At 40.7% G+C, this 22,113-nt stretch overlaps 1 protein-coding gene and 1 long non-coding RNA gene across 2 annotated transcripts in view; one reads left to right on the forward strand and one right to left on the reverse strand.

Moving 5' to 3' along the window:
* Positions 1-8: 8 nt before the first annotated feature.
* The window catches only part of GEMIN5 (gem nuclear organelle associated protein 5), a 39,904-nt gene continuing 17,799 nt past the window's right edge, over positions 9-22,113 (forward strand). The window contains exons 1-15 of the mRNA XM_072990020.2: positions 9-272; positions 1,543-1,697; positions 3,222-3,403; positions 4,866-5,017; positions 5,168-5,281; positions 5,907-6,039; positions 6,398-6,560; positions 7,376-7,588; positions 8,999-9,084; positions 10,095-10,177; positions 11,449-11,585; positions 14,488-14,561; positions 19,223-19,404; positions 20,372-20,511; positions 21,653-21,824. Coding sequence (XP_072846121.2) covers positions 107-272; positions 1,543-1,697; positions 3,222-3,403; positions 4,866-5,017; positions 5,168-5,281; positions 5,907-6,039; positions 6,398-6,560; positions 7,376-7,588; positions 8,999-9,084; positions 10,095-10,177; positions 11,449-11,585; positions 14,488-14,561; positions 19,223-19,404; positions 20,372-20,511; positions 21,653-21,824 — 2,152 coding nt within the window. The 5' untranslated portion in view covers positions 9-106. The remainder of the gene's footprint in view (positions 273-1,542; positions 1,698-3,221; positions 3,404-4,865; positions 5,018-5,167; positions 5,282-5,906; positions 6,040-6,397; positions 6,561-7,375; positions 7,589-8,998; positions 9,085-10,094; positions 10,178-11,448; positions 11,586-14,487; positions 14,562-19,222; positions 19,405-20,371; positions 20,512-21,652; positions 21,825-22,113) is intronic.
* On the reverse strand, positions 4,838-6,516 carry LOC140704450 (uncharacterized). The gene is made up of 2 exons (XR_012083652.1): positions 6,386-6,516; positions 4,838-5,069 (listed from the first exon to the last, which is right to left on the reverse strand). It is a non-coding gene; the product is annotated as an uncharacterized LOC140704450 (long non-coding RNA).

Consider the following 22,113-nt stretch of genomic DNA (forward strand, 5'->3'; position numbering starts at 1 on the left):
TTGCGACAGCACGTGGGGGAGTCGGGGAGGCGCTTGACGGCCAGGCGTGGCGAAGAGGCGCCGGGTGTCCCTAGAAGCCAGGCTTAAAACTTGAGGCGCGCTCGAGATGGAGGCGAAGGCAGCGGCGGCCGTCGAGCGGGTGTTGCCGGCCTCGCCCAACTGGTACTGCAGCCGGTGCAGCGACTCCTCCAAGGATGGGCGCCTCTTCGGCTTCGCGGCTCGCCACGCCGTGTACCTCCTGGAGGTCCGCGGCGCGGCGCCCTCCTTCTACGGTACGGACCGGGGCTGAGAAGCCTCCCTTCCAGGCAGTTGAGGTGGGAGGGACCCGGCGGAGGCCTCCTCCTCCTCCTCCTCGTCGTCCCATGCCCGCGTCGTCCTCGCAATGTTTGAAGCTTTCCCTATACTCGTGTAATGGTTTCCGCCTCCCCGAGTTCATGGAAGGGGGCATGTTTTTTACCTGCAGGACGGGGCCGTGTTCGGGCGCCTGCTGTGCATGGAGGAAGGGCGAGGTTCAAACCCAACCGCCCACCCCCTGTATCTCCAGGTCGGACTAGGAAAGGGGCCTGAGGGAAGCCCGGGAGAACCTCTGCTAGTCATTGAGGACAGCAGGCTCTCGAGTCTGGAATTGGTGTAAAGCAGTTGCCTGTGCTTCGGCATTTATTTATTTACTCGTTCATTTATTTAAAATACGTTTACCCTGCCTTTCTCCTTAAGAAGAACCCAAGGCGGCTTACAGCATTAAAAGGCAATATTGTAAAAGCAAGAATAATGGATACTGAGGAGGAAGCATGTGTAGACAGTTATCAGAGGGCGTTTCCCCTTGTTCTCTGCTTGTGAACTTACTTCAGTGGTGTCTGGTAACCTCTATAGTGCCTTGATGCAACGGGGTTTTCTTGTGTTGCTGCAATGTTTCTGCACTAGGCTTAGAAGGGGGGTCTGTTATGCCCCCACTACTCCAGACATGCCAGAAACTGAGGCAGATGTATTATGCACACAGCATATCTGTTTGTGTGACACAGTGCATGGTGATCTACAAGCTGCATTTCTTCTCACATTTAGATAAAACGGGGTCTTTCCCATCCCTGGTTAAGCCATTGTGGGAAATGTTAAAATACATTTTGTGGGAAGTTAATGAGTTCCCTCATTAAGTTCAGAAAAACGAACTAGTAGTAACTCATCAACCTAATATTGGAATAGAAATTAGACAAAGGTAAGAAATAATGTAATATTAAACATAGTTAAGAAGTAAAGCAAGAAGTGCATAGACAGTAGCTTGTAGTTATAAGCACCTTTTGCTGATAGTTTGCACCTGTAAATTGGAAAGTTGGTGATAACTCTTTCCTTCTGTACAGTATACCTCACTCCCCAGAGGCTTGGAAGACCTTCCAGAGCAGATTTGAGTGCGGCAGGTCTTCCATTGTGGTGGTCGTCTGTTTACATGCTATGGACTCTCCCACAAAGCCTTTGCATAGGTGGTGTTATTAAGAATCCTTTGAAACCAAAAGTTGATTTATTGTATCTTTCAATCTCGTATCTTCACAGGGGAGCTAGCTAGCCACACTGAAAGAGTTTCTGGATTCTCGTTTTGTCCACACTCTGGTCAGAATAACTACTGTGTTAGTAGCTCTGATGATGGAACTGTGAAAATCTGGGATGTACATACATTGACTGTTGTGACGGAACATATGCTGCACCAGGTAAAACAGTTGACTCTGAAGCTCTGGTTGTCATGTGCAAATTTTGCTAGACTTTTCCACTGTAAAATTGCAGTTTTATGAGACAGCTGGATATGAGGAACACACAAAAAATGTTTTAGGGAGATTTTATTCTGTGGTGTCAGATACGAACCTTGAGGAAAAGTTGGCTAATTCACCTTATTTTTCTCAGTGTTGAATCTCTACCTGTCTTTTCATTATACTTTGCTCCCTTGTGTTATGTTTTGGCTGTAGATTTAGTCATTTTTAGATAAGATCCATTATGATCTTTGGGATAAGTAAGATTTAACTGAGTGTACATGAGCAAGATTAAGTATGGATTGAATTATATTTTTTTCTCTAGTTGCATGTTTAGGGACTTTTTTGTTGCCATTGTTTTTCTGTTTTCTTTTTCTAATGTGTTCCAACATCATGATTGGACAAGATATAGTGTAATTTAGGTGGAGGAGAAGAAAATACTTCATCACATAGACAATGGTCTCATGGAACTTGTGGACACTTCTGCAACATCCAGTTGGGGTTTTACATGCTTCCAAGGGGAAAACCATAAGTTGCCAGAGCTAATTGACAAGGTGCTGGTTGCATGCTGGTGTTGCACCAAGTTCTGATCCTGATCACATACCCAGCACACCAGGAGCTAACCATGGGAATTTGCACAATTCCTCTTATTTGCGCATAAAATGCCAGAAGTATTGGTTTATTGGTTTTTAAAAACTTTATTGCACTTCTATGCTGCCTTTATCCCAGCAAAGGGTAACACAAAGATTTTGGCCAGTGAGAGGAATTCCATTTGGAAGCAAAAACCTAAAAGTTTCAGAGCAAAACAGTGTCCCTTATGCTTTTTGGTCCATATAGGAAGTAGTGATAGTTCAAGAACTTCAGCAGAGTTACAGACATGTAGAGTTACATTGGGCAAAATATGCTCCATTTGAATCTCTATTCTTGGGAATATTTGTTATGTATTATAGAGTTAGAACTTGCTCTTATCTCCCGAAGAGACAATAGTGTTATTTGTGCTGAAGTAGTCACTAAGGCTACAATCCTAAATGCACTTTATTAAGTTGTATTGATCTTAGTAAGACTTATTTCTAAGCAGCAGTGTTGAAGGTGTAAGAGATTGTAACCTGTGTCCTTCAAAGGTCACTTTATGATGAGAGATTGATGACCAGTGATTTTGACTTTCATGAATGTGGTCTGCCAAAAGGTTCTGTGGTCACTGATGGACCCTGATGTTGCTGCTTCTGCTTCCTGTTTGGTAACTGAAGACCAAATTGACATTCCTCAAAGAAGCTGTGTTTGGCCAGTTGCTCATCCTTTGCTGGCCCATTATCTACTTGTCATCTTCATCATCATTGTGTGTTGTCAAGCGGCTTCCAATATATTGGAGCCCTGTGGATTAGTGACCTCCCAAATAGCCTGTCATTTCTCTGCAAATTAAATCTGTAAATAAAATGCCAAAGAGCATCCATGACTAATTACCTTTTTAAAATTGTTTTTCAATTTCAGAATACAATTACGGCATTGCACTGGTCACCCAAAGTGAGTGACTTGGTTGTGTCTGGTGATGAGAAGGGAATAGTAATTTGCTACTGGCATAATCGAAATGACAGCCAACAGTTCTTCCCAGAGCCCAGAATCATATTCTGTCTCACTTGTTCTCCACACCATGAAAATCTGGTGGCAATTGGGTAAGTACATCTAGGGTTACATAATTTGATGCAGGTTGCAATCCTACTTGGGAATAAGCCTGGGACCTTGGGACTCTTTGTGCACATAGCTTAAAGTTGTTGTTTTTTTAAAGTTAAAAAAAAGTGGTGCCTTGAGTTGCAAACTTACTTCGTTTCGTGATGATGGTCGTAACTCAAGTTGGTCGTAACTCAAAGCACATTTGCTATAGGAACACATTGAAATGCCATTAATCCTTTCTGGCCATAGGAACTAATGCAAAAGTGGTTAATCCGTCCACTAGGGCGAGACTTTTTTTAACCTAAAATGACCTCTAAGGTTTAAAAAAAAGGGCAGGAAAGGAGGGAAGGAGCCTTTTTTCTGGTCATATCTCAGAGTGCCAGTCGCAAGTCAAAACAAAATTTTGTGACTAGCTGGTTGGAACTCAAATTGGTCGCAAGTCAAGATGTTCATCATTTCAGTTAATAAACATTGATATTTAAAATACAGGTATATGTAAGCTATATAATGTTACTGTTTTAGTTAAATGAAACAATTTAAGTTGTTCTGTGATTAACCTATTAAATTAAAATCAGTTCTGATATACTGTAGCTGTTATACTGTTATACTAATCTGACAGGTTATTATTCTAAATATTAAATCTTCATCCGGTTGCAAGTATTAAAGATTGTAGCTGCCAACAAGAATGAGGCTTTACATTTAAAAATCATGATTTAAATAAAGTTGTACTGACTAGTGATTTAAATTGACTTGATTAAAAACCAAATCCACCCTACTAGAAACTGAAGGTACTTTATGTCCTACAGTACTACAAGTTTGCTTGTTTTACAATTTTTGTAAAGTTGATTGAATGTTTTAAAAATCAGATTCTTGAATTTTGGTTATCTCTATTACTTTTATATGGACTATATATTTTCAACCACATCTTTGATGTATCATCTGCTTTCAGGAAAATTGTTCTTGACTGACTAGCAAATGGTCTGCTAGTTAGTCCAGCTGATTGTAATTCAGAATTGTTTCATAAACACTGGAGTCATTAAAACATTGAAAAACTTCTCAATTGTCTTTTGGTTATGAAAGCATGGGAAACATAGAAATCCAATAGTAAGCCACAACTAAACTAGGCCAGTTGACTCAGTGGAACTTAGCAAATTCCCATTGATTAAGTGGACCTACTCCAGTTGCAACAGACTTCTGGACTTCAGCTACTGTTGTGTATTCATATTTTGAATTCATATTTGCTAGAGTTTTTAATTTCTTTTACCTGGCAGTCAATGTAAATTATTCCTTATGTAGCTTTTAGATGCATGTTGTCTGCTCCTTCCCTGCAGAGTAGGAAAAAAATGTTCCTTTCAAAAATGGTGGTGGGGGGGGCACATTTTATACAGACATAAACCAGTGTGGTATTATTTATTACCTGAAAATTGAAGTGCCTCTTTTTCAATAAAAATCCTTTATTTTAAGTTACAAAGATGGAATTGTGGTTGTTATCGACATCAGTAGAAAGGGAGATGTTGTCCATCGCTTGAGAGGTCATGACGATGAAATACATTCCCTAGCTTGGTGTCCTGTGCTTGGTGAGGAAGTTGTATGCAATCGACAAGAGGAGGTCCAAGGTACGTACATACGAACAGTTTCCCTCTAGCAATCTCCTTTCTTGTGTTATTTCTGCCAAGGGACACAAGGAATATTGGGGTTTTAATTTCACAATAATAGAAAGTGCTGTTTTAACTTGGTTTTACTTTTAACTTGGTTTCCACTTTCAGAAGACAGCACTGCTGAAGGTGTGACAGAAGAAGCAGCTGTAACAAAAGGCTACTGCTTAGCCTCTGGAAGCAAAGATCAGACCATTCGTGTATGGAGCTGTACTAGAAACAGAGGTCGGTCTGGAGGATTTTGATGCCTTTTTTACAATGTGTGCAGTTTGTGTGTGACTCAGCATATTTGTTTCATGCTCTGCCATTTAAAGTATTAGTAGACTAGTACCAACAAATTGCAGCTATTGTTAATAACCCAAAGTGTAGGGCTCTGGTACCCTAAGAATGAGTGACAAGTGTTTCTTTCCTTAATTGATTTTTTTGGCGGTGACATGATTGAAGGGTGAGTAAAATAGAAAGTAGAACAATCACTTGTTTTAAATGAGGGACAGGTTTTCTTTATCAGAAAAAGCACAGTATAGTTCCATTCATGCTCAGGCAGAAATAAAACTCACTATTTTCATGTACCTTTGCAGATTTTACTGAGATTCTAGCCTGGCCTGAGAATGAAGGCTTCTGCTGTGGGAAGTCATGAGGTCAGGAGTTAGGACTGTAAGAACAGCTTATAAGCAAAATTGTTCACAGCTGTTTGGGTTATGAACCAAAACACTCTAAAATTGGGATGCTCAAGTTCTCATGTTGGAGAGCAGTTATTTCATGTGTCTCCCTTGTTCTGATGTCAGTTGAGACTGGCCACCTATACACAGGAAAGGTATTTTATAACCATTCATCCTTCATGACCCCATAGCGGTAACCACGCTGAAATTACCCTTCTTGAAAAGAAGAGGTGGAAGCATTGAATCAGCTGTGAAAGAGCGTCTCTGGTTAACATTGCACTGGCCCCAACATCTGCCTACACAGATCTTTTCCAGCTGTTTTGGGTAAGTAGCCTCTTTGAGTTAATTTGACTAAATGCAGGGCAACGGGGATAGAAAAATAAGGATGTTTAATCCTTGTAAGGCATAGTAATTGGGAAAGCACACATGCATGCAATTTAGGAATTATTTTCTTGGCATTCTGTAGCTTACATGTTTCTGAAATTTTATTCAAAAGATGGCTTTTTTATTTCTAGGCTGCTTTTGTAGATGTATTTAAAACACAAAGTAGCTTTTCACTCTTTAGAATCTGTTTGTTTTTACTCATGTTCACTCTTCAAAAGATCAATTCTTTGTAAACTGAAATTATAATTCTCTTTATGTGTGTATCCGCAGTTACTGCATTTCTTACTGTTCTTCACAGAGGTGAACTGCTACAGTGGGATTTGACCCAACCTGGGAAGCGGAAGTGGGAGCTTCTAGGGGCTTCATCAGAAGGACAGAACCATTCCAGAATCGTGTTCAATTTGTGTGGCCTGCAAACAGAGAACCAACAGTTACTTCTTTCCACTTCAATGGACAGGGACGTAAGTGTCATTTTAAAAGCATTTCAGAACTGTATTCATGTTCAGGGTGCTACGGATGTCCCTGTTGGGTTACCATTAGTGGCCATAAATCTTGCCTGGAAATCACCTTTTAATTTCTCTACACTCCCCAAATTTTCCACATACTGACAGTAAGTTTGAATTGGAAAAGTGTTTTTGTGCTGGGTTGATGTGTTATCTATCTGGTCACACCATTCTGGGAAAAAGTCAGAATGTAATGAATTGAATAAGACGAGTCCGACATTTATGTATATATTTCTGTATTGAAAAGTAGTTCACTTTTATCAAGAACACATTCAGGCTATCTGTTCCATGCTCTTGCTGCCTCATTCACCAGAGATAAGAAAAAGACTTCATGCTTTTTCTTATCTCTGGAGCTGCCAAATCCATTCTGATTTTTTATTTTTTCAACAACTTGTTAGTCTCATCTTTTATGCAAATGAATGTCTCACCTATGTATCATCCATGGTTCTTGCTATTTTGGTTTTATGATTATCTGGTGTTTTTAAAAATCCCGTTTCATAGAAGAAATGAATGAAGGTTTAGTAATTTACGTATTTCTGTGTCTCAAATAAACTCAGCTTCACTTCTATTTTGTGGATAGAGAGGTTAAATTCTGGGGCATAGATCGCTCATGTTGGAATCCCCTTCTTAACAGCAGTGCTCCGATTTTGAAAATAGTATACCTGTGGAGGGAGACTTTGTAGACAAACTTGGTTACTCTTAAATCTGTCAGTTGTTTTTGTTTCACTATATTCTCATGGAAATTTCCTTAACAGTTTTCTGTCTCTCTTCAGGTAAAATGTTGGGACATGACAACTTTAAATTGCTGCTGGACAGTACCCTCTCTTGGGGGATTTGTTTACAGTCTGGCCTTTTCCCCTGTGGACACAGGCTGTCTTGCTGTAGGAGTTGGAGACAGCATGCTCAGGGTGTGGAACACCTTGTCCATTAACAACCAATATGATGTAAAAACCTTCTGGCAGGGCATTAAATCCAAGATCACAGCTGTAAGTGTGCACCTTACTTCTGGATTTTTCAGTGCTTAGTCATTTTGATTCCCAGAACTGACAGTGACCTGTAAATGCTTACTATATTGTATGTCATTATCATCATAGAACTGCAGAGCTGGAAGGAACCCTATGGATAGTCAAGTACAGCCCTTGCCAAAGAGACACAATGGCAAATCTAACTCCAACCTCTGGCTCTGCAGACAGATACCTAAACCACTGAATTACTTAACAGTTCTAATCCTAGGTTGCCACTTACACTATGTCTCCTGGTAAGATAGGGGGATGATCCTGCTTCCCTACCCCAGCAGCTGTGGGTCCTAAGGCTGCATCTGTTTTGATTTAAAAACAACTTTGCTGAACAAATCCCTTGTTCCCTGTAAGGTATGTGGGGGGACGATTTTCCCAAGTTTTGGAAGTCCCCAACAGACATCCTCTATATATTAAAAAAGTATATATGTATGGCCCCTAGAGGGCACGAGGGCACCCTTTCAGTTTTTTAAAAAAGTTTTTTGTTAAACCTGTTTTTTTCAGTCAACAAAAATCTATTTGGTAGACTTTAAGCACATAACCACTGCATTTTCATTTTTTTAAAAACGCACACCACAGTCTCCTCACTTAGTCCTGCTCCCGTGGTAGTGATGCCCTGGAGTCCTAGCAAATCTGAACAAAGGCCCTTGGCCCTCCTGAGATCACCCATTGCCATGATAAGATAACTCTGATTTTGCTTTCATAGATACCATTCCTATCCAGTTACAGTTGCACAGTTTGGATTCAGATTAAATTAATGAAAGAAAAATGTTTGTAGCAACCAGAAATTCTGTTAACAATGAATAAACAGCCATCGGAGGTGCTTTGTATGCATAACAAGGTCACAAACTGGAGCAGTGTTCAGAGTTATAAAAGTGATAATTTTGAACTCTGACTTGACCAAGCATAATTAGATTTTATTGTGCCATCAATAAGTAACTGCTATGCCAGGTGGCAGTGGCTAATGTTTCTGCTTGTTATACCATCAGCAGTTTCGACTGGAAAAGTAATCCTTATTGGGAAGTCCACTTCTGGACTGCAGCTCAGTTTTTGTTGTTGTTGCAAGGGGTTAGAAGGTGATGCACTCTTGTTTCTTTGAAATTGGCACTACATGTTGCTCGAGATTGTATTGCATTATTGACCATGTCAAGCAGGGTGAATAAAAATCAATTAAAAATAATTGATTTAAATCATGATTTAAATTCTAATTTTTTAAAATCTAAATAATTAAAAAATCCAATTTTAAAATCAAATCCACCGTACCAAGAAGCTTTCCACAACTGTGCCAGCTAGTTTTTATGTCTATAGTCAGAAAAGTCATTACCTAAAATCGGTATCCAAAAAGAATTTAACCCTTATGGCTTTTCCTGTTGTTTACAGTTGTCTTGGCACCCAACAAAGGAAGGCTGTTTAGCCTTTGGAACAGATGATGGGAAAGTTGGTATCTATGACACTTACTCTAGCAAGTAAGATATGGTTCTGATTTTGTAAACCACAGTAAAGAACATAGTATTAATTTATAATATCAGAAAGTAATGTTCCTCTCAAGTAATGTGAAGAGCATAATTACAGACCTTGTTGGATGTAATGCCAAAAATGTAAACAGTTTTCCGCAGCTTCTTTTTCTCCTTTAAATGTTAGCAGCATATACTATTGAGAAGTCATGTAAACATGGATATAATTTCCAAGTAAAGATTGCAGTATGATTTCCAGTAATATTTAAGCCACATTAAACTGTTGGACATAGTTTTAAACTGCATAAAATCAAGATGGCATAATGTTGGGGGCTGACTTATTACTTGTAAGGCAAATGTGCTACATCAGATCATAGTTTATCTAAAGTAGTGGGGAAACTTTCTGAAAAATGTTCTAATTTAAGAGTTTCCAGAAAACACATTGCTTCCTCAGCTATCCTTATAGTTTGTTTTGAGTGTTACCCTAATCAGAATCCAGATTGTTCCATCAGTTCATAGTTGTAGATTGCCTGCCAGGAGTGTTGACATTAATGTGAGCCACATACCATGAGGTCTTTTTTTTCCTTTATAGTCCAAAGATTGGGAAATGAGTGGTTTATTTTCATATGGGCTTTAACAACAAATTCAGCCCCCTTGTTTTCCTAATTTGAATGTATTTTGTGTATCCAGGTATGTCCCTTTCAAAGTGAAAAGTATGCATAAAGTTGATCTTGGGAAGTTCTAATTGTACTGATATTCCCTGTCCCAGGAGAAGATATAGGAAAGTTCACCTGCAAATGAGTTATCAATAGTCTTGTCTTAGAACTTGAAGTGAACGAATGCAGAGGGTTGTGAAAAGTGCAGGTGTTCTGCTCTCTGGCTTCTGGTCCGGTTTAATTATTTCTTCATCTGTTTGTGTTAGTAATTTTTTCTCTTCAATTTCTTGTATTTTACATTAGACAATGTGTGATCAATATAGTTTCTTGAAAGATGACACCCATTCTCTCACATATGCTCATTAGGCCCCCACAGATCTCCAGTACCTTCCACAAGAAAACTGTGTATACATTAGCATGGGGACCTCCTGTTCCTCCACTGTCTTTTGGTGAGTGTTGGGAATCATGTCTATGGTAGATGAAGCTGTTTTTATTGGTACAAATGGTTTTCTTAAAATGCTCTAAGACAATGGTCCCCAACCTTGGGTCCCCAGATGCTCTTGGACAAAACCTCCCACATGCCATCACCACTGGCTGTGCTGACCAGGATTTCTGGGAGTTGTAGTACAAGAATATCTGGGTTACCCAAGGTTGGGAAGCACTGCTCTAAGAGAAAGTACGATCCAGCCCACAAACAATGTATTGGAAAGGCTGGGAATGTCCTGCAAGTTTGTAAACGCTCCCTGCCACTGCTGAATTCACTGAGCTGATTTCAAAATTATGAGAAACCTGTAGAAGAGGATGATTTTTTTTCCTTTGCTGGAGTAAGATTCATGGGCTCCTTTTCTAAATATTGCCATGCATTGGTGCTCTCTAGTAAAAGAGATCACCTTTGTTCATGAGGAATTTGGTGAACCATTTGTCCATCCGGCTGAATCTTTCTCAAGGGATTTGGGTATAGTTTTTTTCTGTGAGAACCACATCTGATCCTTAGTAAAAGATCTGAGGTCCAAGGGCTAAATGCTTGGGCACTTTAAAACACTTATATTCCTTGGATCTTCTCAAACATTTCAGCTCATTTGATGTTGCTTATGGCTTCATATTGTAGATGCACTAGAAGTGCTACATCTCAACCATCTGCACACATGTAGTTTCAGTCTCATTCACACTGTGCATATGTTGTGGAAAGCTAAACCTGATTTTAGTTCTAGTAGTCAGACAACACAGACTAATAGTGAACATGTACCTGTCTAAATCCTTCCTAACTAAAGCAGTTCACAGGCTGGAATAATACTTCCGTATCATTTTGGGTATTTTGTATTTGCCTGCATAAATAAGAGTAGAAAACTTATTAATTCACTTGAGGGCTCTTAGTTTTATTGCACATAAAGGCTACTTGAGATTTTTGGTTTGACTGTATCGGGAATATTATGGTGTGCAAGTATAGGACATACAAGTTTGAGACCAATGTGCCTGTGCGAAGTCCATAAGTGACAAGGAGATCTCTGGCTCTCTATAATTCGTGACATGGGGTTTGTTTCTTGGGTTATATTATGCAACACATAAATGTTTAAAGAGTGACAGAACCATATTATACGTACCACCAGAGCTTCAGGCTTAATATATCTTTTTGTAGACCAGTTGGTAAATCTTTGACACTAATATTGAGAGTGTACACTTGTGAAAAGAGGAGCTAGCATGATGCATTTTTCTCTTGCAGGAGGAGATGGTGATAGGCCTTCGGTAACCCTATACAGCTGTGCGGGAGAAGGAATTGTCTTCCAGCACAACCCTTGGAAACTTAGTGGAGAAGCTCATGACATCAACAAAGTCATTCGAGAAACCAACTCGGTCAAAGTGAGCAAGCATCCATGTTTTGACATGCTGTCCAGTTGCTTCTGGTTTATTATGGTCCTGTGAATTAGTGATTTCTATTCACAGATTGCTCACGTCTTGCAGACTCAAGGGCGCAGCTTTATTTACTGGATCAATGTATCTCTTATCTTCCTATTTTCTTCCTGCTTTCACCTTTTAGCAGTGTTACTGTCCTTTCCACTGATTCTTCTCTTTTCAAGATGTGTCCAAAACAGGATAGCCTTAGATTATTCCTTTTCCCTGCTGTGAATGTAAAAGTCATGGATCAGACTTACGCATATTCTCCATATCTGTTGTATTGCAGTTGTGACAGAGAGATCCCTGATGCTTGCAGATTTGAAGCATTGGGTAATGTGGATGGCTCCTCAAGGAACTGGGCCATTTGCAGCCCAGCTTTTGCTAGGAAATACAACTTGTCTTTTTAGTTCTCATTCAAATTTCAAACAAGGCAGACCGTAACCAGGAAAGAAGCTCAGCCTGGTTGCGAAGTTAAAGGATAGGGAGTTTAATATAAAGTAGCTGAAGAGAGACAGGATGTAGAAGAATTTCTGGGCTCCTGAAATGTGTAGCTTTAAACTTCTAATTTTAAGAGGAACAGCATGTCTTGGAAGTAGAGCACAGTATTACATCAATTGGTCCAATCAGGGTCAGTCCAGTATATTTTTCAGGTGCGTCCCCCCATTTTACATATAGAAACGAGCTGGACTTGGCAGTTGGCTCTGACATTAGCTCTAAGTAACTAGATGTTACCGTCTCCACATCTGAGGGCTGCAGGTTGGTTTATGAGGCTGAAGACAGGCTGTATGGTGCACTTCATCCTGTCCGCTAAGAAAAGGAGATGGCCAGGAACTCAGGCTGAATGGTAGGCTGCTGCCCCAAGCTTTCACTATACAGTGGTACCTTGCTAAACGATGAATCCGCATAACAATGACTTTTTGCGATTGCTATAGTGATTCGCAAAACAGTCATTCCAATGGGGGATTTTTGCTGGACGTCGATTAGGTCCGTGTTCACAAGACGATGCTTTTTTTCGGCTCCGCAAAATGGCTGCCCTGTGTTTTCCGGACCCATGTTTCGCAGGGCAGCTATTTTTACAGCTCATCAGTGCTCGCAAAATGGCTTCCCTATGGGCAATCTTCACTGGACGATGAGATACTTTCCCCATTGGAATGCATTAAACCGGGTTTCAATGCATTCCAATGGGGAAAGGGTTTTCGCATGATGATGATTTCGCTAAACAGCGATTTTCACGGGATGGATTATCGTCATGCGGGGCACCACTGTAATCTTCTGTCTCAGGCAGTTACCCCATTCTTCTTAATGGGAGAACCAGCAATGAGTCCTTACTTGGTGATTAAATTGGAACAGCATAGGTCTCCATGAAGGTTCCCACTAAGTCGGGAGCATGTGTGGGTGCTCATGACTCCACTTCCCTCTGTGCAGCTCTCTTTTCTGCGCAGCAATTGTTGGAGGTTCCAGTTGCAATGGAACCCAGCATGCCGGGGGGCGGGGGCAGAGTTGCGTGCACAGATGCTCATGAGAGGCGGAGCCCCACTTAGTGTGGCTGAAAATTAGAGGGTATGTTGGTCTCCATGTTTCAGTCTGTTGCCTATAAGAATGGGTTGAAGAAAATAGGATAAAGTAAAGCTGAAGCAAAATTATGCAGCCACAATAGAAGGAAATGGCCAAGTATTTGTTAGTAGGAGGAGGTAAAGAAAATTTTGCACTTGTAGAGGGCTAGGTCTAGAGTAAAGATCTAAATGGAAGAATTTGCCAATGGTATCTTCTGTTACTGCAGTATAATAACCACAAGAGGGCAACAAGAGTAAGATAATAGTGAGAGTGTGCTTGTGGAGGAATTAAAGCCCACACTCAGTTGACTGCCATATTTAGCTGCTATCCTTGCTATGACTCTAAATCTTTAGTAAATTTAAAACATTTGAAATTCTCAGTCTTCTGTTGAAACATGGTGTTTTAAAACCTGTAAACAGACTGAATTCTGAACACATCTATCTCACATTGAATCCCCTCTCCTTATGACAGGATGCCTTATTAAATCTCTTTTGGTAAAATTGCCAGCCATTCTTGTTACACATGAATAAATTATTGGCACAGTAAAACTTAACAGAACAATGGAGTTAGATTTGGATTAAAGATCTACCAGATGTTGGCTGGTCTTTATTTTTTTCTTTGTCTCAAACACGCACATTTAATTTCAAAAGGATGATGTGCATCTTCTTTCTGGGATAAGCAGGGAGCAAGGAGTGTCAGAGTTGGAATGTAGTAGAGATTCTATTCCACGTCTTCAGAATGTTTCTTAATTCTGTTCTAGTTGTTATATTTACTTCCGTGGAGATGTTCCAATAGCCATACTGTATTCTTCTCATGTGCATTCATATAGTGAGATGCATGGTTCAGACTCTGTAATTTCTCATGGAGGCTGTTTTGGGCTCCCTCTCCCAGATAGTTCGGATAAATTCAGTCTAGCTACAAAGTGAAAAACAGAAATAAATGATTTCAGGAGAATGAAATAGCTGGTGCTCCTGCGGATGATTATTATTGCCCTGACTGCTTTCAGATGAGTCTTTGACTGTGCAATTGCACTGATCTATTCAAGGAAATTTGTGGAAGGGCCAGATAACAATTTGCAGCCCTTCTATGTTTTATCTTTGATTATACTGTGGTTTGTTTTTTCTTACCAGTAAGAGTGGTCAGAAGACTTGCCACATAGTGTCTTTGAATTATACATGATAGGATGCTTTTTGATGCCTCCTTGTTATCCTCTGCTGTCTTTTTATCCTTTTATCATGTATTTTTAGAGAACCTGTGAACATAGATTTCAGAACTATTAAGTTTCCATGGTTTTCATCTTCTTTCTTTTTAGTACAAATTACCAGCACACACAGAGATCAGCTGGAAGCCTGATGGCAGCACCTTGGCTATTGGTAATGAAGATGGGTATGTGCAAAAATTTTAACTGAATGCTAGGTTGTCATTTGCAGGAGGAACAGTGGTCAGTCAGCATGAAGAAAACTTAGTGTACTTACCCCTGCCTTGTTTTATTTTATTTGTTTTAAATCTGTGATAGTTCTACCTTTTGGAAGGGAGAAGTAGTTTCCTGGCCATGTAATAGCAGCAGCTAGTAAATGTAATGCTCATTTGTTTCAGTTGGTGACAGAATGTGATCATACATTGAAAGAAAAGAATAGGAAACTTGTTTTAGTAGAAGACCTAAAACACTGGGTCTTAACCTTGGGTTACTCAGGAGTTTTGGACTGCAACTCCCAGAAGCCTTCACCACCAACTGTGCTGGCTGGGGTTTCTGGGAGTTGCAGTTCAAAAACATCCGAGTAACAAAGGTTAAGAACCACTGACCTAAAGCAGCAAGCAATAAAAATTGTGTTGTGTTCAAAAAGTTAACAATCTCAGTTTTGTAGTGAGCCATGGTCTTAACATTTAATGAATTGTTGCTAGCCTGGAACTTGCATGGTTCCTTTTTTTTCACTCCCAAAAGGCTACCAGGAATTTAGAAGTTTTGCTTCCCATTTCAGTTGATTTCAGTTTAGTGTTGTATGTACATGGTGTTCTACTATTTCATATGTACAGGTTGGCATAAAGCAAGGTAAACTCAGAGGACATTAAACACCCAGAGAACTCTGCTATAGTCCTTCACAGTGTGTCAGCATTACAAAATACTACTTGACAGCATAAACTAAAAGAATAGGCACAGATATTGAGTTGGACCCACATTTTAGTTGACTCAGAATGCCACTAACCAGTTAACATTCAAAATGTGATAGGTTAACCTATCCCTTTCATTCTCTCACCATCTACAGTGGTGCCTCGCATAACGATGTTAATTGGTTCCAAAAAAACACATCGCTATGGGAAACATCGTTATGCGAAACGCGTTTTCCCATAGAGATGCATTGAAAACTGGTTAATCCGTTCTAATAGGAACAGATTACCGTCCTTAAGCGAAAAAACCCATTGGAAACATCGTTATGCGATACAATGTTTCCCCCATTGGAATGCATTGAAGCCTTTTCAATGCTTTTCAATGGTTTAGCGAAGTCAATGTTTGCAAATTTAAGTGTGTCATAAAAGGGTCAAAAATGGTTTTAAATGCTGAGAATAGCTTCTGCACCTTCTAAAACGGGTGCAAACCTAATTTGGCTTTGATCTGACTTTTCGTTAATTTTTGCAGAATTTTTTTCTCCCCCACCAACTTTTGACAGCTGTCAAAATTTGACAGCTCCATTATTTCCTATGGGGGAGGGAAAAATTCACAAAAAATTACCGAAGACTCAGAACAAAGCCAAACATAGCTTGCACATGATTTAGAAGGTCCTCTAAGGAACCCAAGCATTTAAAACAGCTGCTGACTTTTCGTTAATTTTTTGTGAATTCTTTTTCTCCCCCATAGGAAACAATGGAGCTATCAAATTTTGACGGCTCCATTGTTTCCTATGGGGGAGAAAAAAATTCAGCAAAATTTAACGAAAAGTCAGATCAAAGCCAAATTAAGTTTGCACCCGTTTTAGAAGGTGCTCTAACAAATCCAAGCATTTAGAACCGTTTTTGACCATTTAAAGACACTTTTTAAAATGAAAAAACAAACATCGCTATGTGAAACAGGGGACCTAAAAACGCATTCGCTATGCGAAGCATGGTCCCAAACTTTGCTAAGCGAAAATCGCCCATAGGAAACATCGTTAAATGGTGCATATTATTTTCTAAGAAAACCCATAGTTATGCGAATTCATGGCTAAACGAGGCACTCTGTATTTTCTTACAATTTAGTTTGTGGGCTGTGAGCACGATCCTAAGCCCAAGGCAGCATACATCCTTGAAAAATAGTACAGTGGTGCTTTATTTAGCGACATTAATTCGTTCCGCAAAAATCGCTGCAGAATGAAAATGTCACTATGCGATATTAAAAAGCCCATAGAAACACATTGAAACCCCTTCAATGCGTTCCTATGGGCTTAAAACTCACCGTTGAGTGAAGATCCTCAGCACCGCCATTTTCGGTGCCTCTAAAGCGAGAAATCTGTCCCTAAACACAGCGGGTGGCCATGTTTTTTTCCCAGCGGCCATTTTGAAACCGCCGATCAGCTGTGCGAAAATGGGCTGTGCGAAATTTCCCCATAGAGAACATCGCAAAGCGATCGCTTTTGCAATCGCAAAAGCAGCGTCACTAAGCGATTTCATCGCTAAACGGAGCGATCGCTAAGCGAGGCACCACTGTATTTAAAGTTGAAAACGAGTATACAATGGTGGTTAATATCATAGTTAAAGCTAAGAACAATAAGCATACAAATATTTTTTAAATACCACTCTGAGAAATTGAAAGCACAAAAATAGAAAATCCAAGGAGTACTAAAAATCCAGTCAAAGCAGTAATGCATAACAATCCATCTAAAAATCAAACACAGGTAGCTGGTTTACTGAGGAAAGGATTGCCAGAGGAGAAAGGACTTTGCTTGCTTGTGGAAGGACAGCAAAGATGGGGCCAACCTGGCTTCCTGTGGGAGGGAGTTCCAACATCTGAGAGAAGCAACAGAAGGCTTTTTTCCTGTGTCGAGACCAAGAGAAAAGCATCTGATGATCTTAACAAATGAGCCAGCTCATAATGGGAGATACAGTCTTTGAGATAGCATGGACTCAGGCCTTTTAGGGATTTATAGGTCAAAACCAGCACTTTGAAATATGCCCAGAAACTGATCAGCAGTCAGTGCAGCTGCTGTAACGGGTCGGGGTGGAGTGGGGGTTATGTGATCCTTGTAACCAGCCCCAGTCAGAAATCTGGCTGCAGCATTTTGGATCTGCTGAAGTTTGTTAACACTTTTCATCAGCAGCCCCACATAGAGTGCATTACAGTAATCCAGCCAGGAAGTAACTAGGGTGAACAGATCTCTTGAGGAATAGATGTAGCTGGTGCAGTAGTTTTAATTGTTCAAATGCACTCCTGGCCACCACTGAGACCTGGGCATCCAGGTTCAGAGATGCATCTAGGAGCATGCCCAAGCTGTGCACCTATTTTTTTTTAATGGGAGTGTAACCCCATCCAGTACAGGCTTCATCCCTATTGTATTCGTGAAGGCTTTCACGGCCGGGATCTAATGGTTGTTGTGGGTTTTTTGGGCTCTTTGGCTGTGTTCTGAAGGTTGTTCTTCCTAACGTTTCGCCAGTCTCTGTGGCCGGCATCTTCAGAGGACAAAGTTCTGTCCTCTGAAGATGCCGGCCACAGAGACTGACAAAACGTTAGGAAGAACAACCTTCAGAACATGGCCAAAGAGCCCGAAAAACCCACAACAACCATTCATCCCTATTCCTTGATCTGTTTCAACTGACCAGAAGCACCTCTGTCTTGTCTAAATTAAGTTTCACTTTATTGACCCTCATCCAGTCCATTACTGATACCAGACAGTGATCTAGAGCTGGAGCTGCTTCCTTGGATTTAGGTGGCAAGGAGAGGCAGAGTTGGGTGTCATCCACATATTGATGATAGCAAATCCCAAAGCTCTGGATGATGTCTCCTAGTTGCTTCATGTAGATGTTAAATAACAGAGGAGACAAAACAAAACCTCAGGGGTCCCCGCAGGTCAGCGGCCAGGGTGTCAAACAGGAATTCCCTCAGCACCACCTTCTGAGTTGTCTCCTCCAGGAAGGACTGGAGCCACTGTAAAACTGTGTCACCAAGGCTCATTCCAGAGAATCAGGACAGGAGGATACTATGATCAATATCGAAAGCTCCTGTGAGGTCCAGCAAAACCAAGAGGGGCACAAATCTCTTATCTAATTCCTGGTGTAGGTCATCTACCAAGGCAGCCAAAGTTGTCTCTGTCTCATAACCAGGCCTGAAGTCAGATTGAAATGGATCTAAATAATCTGTCTCATCCAAGAACCTCTGGAGCTGAGAGGCCACAACCTGCTCTAGCACCTTCCCCAGGAATGGGATATAGATACTGGTTAGTAATTATTCAGTATTGTGGGGTCCAAAGAGGGCTTTTTAAACAACACTTAGTATTGCCTTCTTTAAGCATTCGGGGAATCCTACCTTGTTGCAAGGAGGCGTTCACCACTCCTTTTCCCCAATCGACCAGTCTCTTTCTGGCAGCTTTTACGACTCCGGAAGGGCAAGGATTCAGCAGGCATGTGGTAGTCTTCACCTTCCCAAGGGTCCTGACCACATCATCAGGCTGCAGAAACTGAAACTCATCCATTAACACAAGGCAACTAGGGGCCACAGTTGCATTCGCAGGACTTGAAACAACTACAGCATCCATGTCAGACCAGATCTGAGCAATTTATTTCTGCAAAGTCAATGGGACATGGGGCTTGGGACACCCAAGTGTTTGACTGTCCCTCTAAGTCATAGTCCAATATGGGAAGAGCGAGTCACAGTAGTCTCAGAATTGTATGTTCTGCAATCTCCACAAGGGGTTCAGAAGCATCCATTTGTGGTTTAGATTAACAACACCTTGCGGTGTCATTTAGACTGCATGTGTCTTAACTATTCATAAAAGTTGTAAGTATTGAACCCAATGATAGATGGCAGATGCTACATGATATGCACTATTAACAATAGTTTCCCACACTTGTTAACATTTCAGATCAATTGAAATATTTCGGGCTCCGGACTTGAAACTAATGTGCACCATCCAGCAGCACCACAAACTCATCAATGCTATTCGCTGGCATCATGACCATGGGACGCAGCCAGAACTGAGTTACATGATAGCTTCTGGCTCAAACAATGCTGTCATTTATGTGCATAATCTCAAGAGCATCCTAGGTAATTAATGTTTATGCTTTGGTAAAGCTGCTTCTCCCTTTTTCTTGGCATGCAGTCTTCTCCATGACTTGAAATGTTGTAGAACTTTTCCTTCTCCCCCATCTGAGTCCTTATTTATTTATAGCCTACTCTGCCTGGCCCAGGCTTACTGTTTTAAAAATATCAAGATAAATGGTTGAGAAACCTTACCTGTTTAGCTCCTGTTTCTGTGAATCTAATTTCTTGAAGTTTCGTGCTGGTGGAAAATAGAGAAGTTCATGGACTACAGTAAATTATCATAGGCATAAGAAAGGAACAATAGAACTGATTTGGTAACACTCTAATAGTATATTAACTCATGTATGTGCAGCAAAGGAGCAATATTACAAGTAAACGAAATAGATTTTACAATTTATTATAGCAGATCAAAATCTTGATTTGTGGTTGTTTATGTATACTGAGTTGTAAACTTGGATCCTGATAGTTCATGGATGGTGGATGTATCGACTTCCTAGTTGAATGCAACTGGCATTATCCCTAATCACTAGCTGTGCTGGCTGTGTGATGGTGAATGAGATAAAAGGAATTTATTAACCCATTCACTGTGAATTGTGGCAATATGCTCCTCTTCCCATGTGTTGCAATATAGTGCCCAATAGGGGTTTGACATAAATGTGGACTTACCTCTTGATAAGTCTAGCACCAATGTGTGTTATAGTAACTGTTGCAGAAGACTTGGCTATGTCTTAGAGCATCCTCAGAAAAGTAAGCAAGTCAGAAGCTGCATGTGAGGAATCTAGTACTGATCATTGTGACAGAAGCATTCTGTTTGCACAGTCTTGTGTATGAGCCTTTTGATCCTGTGTGGGCATCCAAATTTCAGTAGAACCCAAGTTAACTATGGTGCTCCACCATATAAGTATTTTTCTGTGAGAGTCATTTGGTGACATTTTATCTGGTTGACTCTAATATCATGATCCATCTTCAGAGAGTTCTCCAGAGAAGCCTGTGACAATAACTGAGCCCTTTCGTACCTTGGCTGGGCACACAGCTAAGATCACTAGCATATCCTGGAGCCCACATCATGATGGAAGACTGGTATCTGTTTGCTATGATGGCAGTGCCCAGGTATGGTCGTAAAACAGCTGTAGTTCCTCATTCAGGGTCTTTTCCCACTTTCCTGACTAATCACACAGATGTGGGGTTTGGGAATGTCTCTTGTTTGTTCGTTTGTCTGAACCACATGTCATAGTGCTTTGAAAGCTTGCTGCTTGCACTATGTGCTTTCAAGTGCAGTATACATGTATTTGTGTGCCTTGTTTGGTGTGTAGAGGAAGCTACATTTGTAAATTTCTGTATGTGGGTGCTGCAAAAGTTACACTTAGCTTTTGCTTTTGTTGAAGAAAGTAGCAATATTATGCAACTATGCAGTGTTTGCAGCTAGGGTGGAGTAGTGTCCTAAAAACTGGACAACAACACATCTTGGGAACATTTCAAATGTTTACTACTGGGATCAAATTAAAAACTGGGGTCCAGATATGCAGAAACCTATATAGATTAAAGACTAATGTTTTAGGTTGGCTTTGCTTATCCATTGTTTACTGTGCCCTAAAGTACGACCTGAAATCAAGTCAATTTGATTTCAGTTTCTGGGGTATTTGACCAATATGTATCGGTCTTGCTTTTACCATTTGGGGAGATTGATGTCTTGATATTAGGAATTAAGGGTATACACGGGAAGATGCAACTGGGTGTTGTACACCCAGAGTATAGACACTTCCACATGTTTCTGACCACTACTCCCATCAGCTGCAGTGATTGTGGCCAGTAGTTAGGGATTATCGGAATTGTAGTCAGCACTGACCCACCTCTGAGGCAGCTTCTTCTTCCAAACAGTGTACCTCCAGAGGGTCTTCTTCCAAATTTCTGTCTTCGGAGAAGTGCTTTCACAGAGCCATACTTCATGCATAGAGTGTTGAGGGAGATGGTTTCAACAGCCAATTTTGGTGAGAACAACTCAATAGAGAGCTACCCCAGCGTAGGCAGTGACAGCAAGGAGGTAGTGATGAGGACTACAGGGAGCAGCAAAGATGGAGGCACCTTCTCCTGCCCGAGGTAGTAGGAGAATTTGGACCACCACTGGATATACTGTAGTCCAGAATGCCTTCCCTCTTCAGGCCACTACTCTACAGTCTTCTAGAGTTGATTTTGGTGAGGAAATCTTGTAGAATGTGAATTCTCTTTTTTAAATGAGAGGTTTTGTTTACAGGTTTGGGATGTTCTAAAGGAAGAGCCTTTGCACAATTACAGAGGGCACCGGGGCCGGCTGCTCTGTGTGCAGTGGTCACCGGTGGAGGTGGACTCCGTTTATACTGGAGCCGATGACTTTTGTGTTCATAAATGGAAACCCACAAAGCAAGAGCACAGCTGCCCTCCCCAAGGTTGGTATATTCCTTATCCTTTGATATCAAGATGCTGGGGAAAGAGTTGCAATATGTGGTGATGCTTTTCCCTAATTTAGTTCCATGTTTTCACAGACGATTCTAGCAGATATCACTAGGTTGCCCAAACAATGGAGAACTCTTGCAAGAGTGACGAAAAATAGTTTTCATGATTTGCTTCTTCCTTTGGATTGTAGGCAGAGTTCAAAGATCAAGTGCAGCATACTTCCATCCCATTTCTCTTTGGGAAATGTCTTTGGGAAACCAAAAAATTAATTATAAGCATGCC

Source organism: Pogona vitticeps, chromosome 2 (genome assembly GCF_051106095.1).
Source record: "Pogona vitticeps strain Pit_001003342236 chromosome 2, PviZW2.1, whole genome shotgun sequence".
NCBI classification, from domain to species: domain Eukaryota; kingdom Metazoa; phylum Chordata; class Lepidosauria; order Squamata; family Agamidae; genus Pogona; species Pogona vitticeps.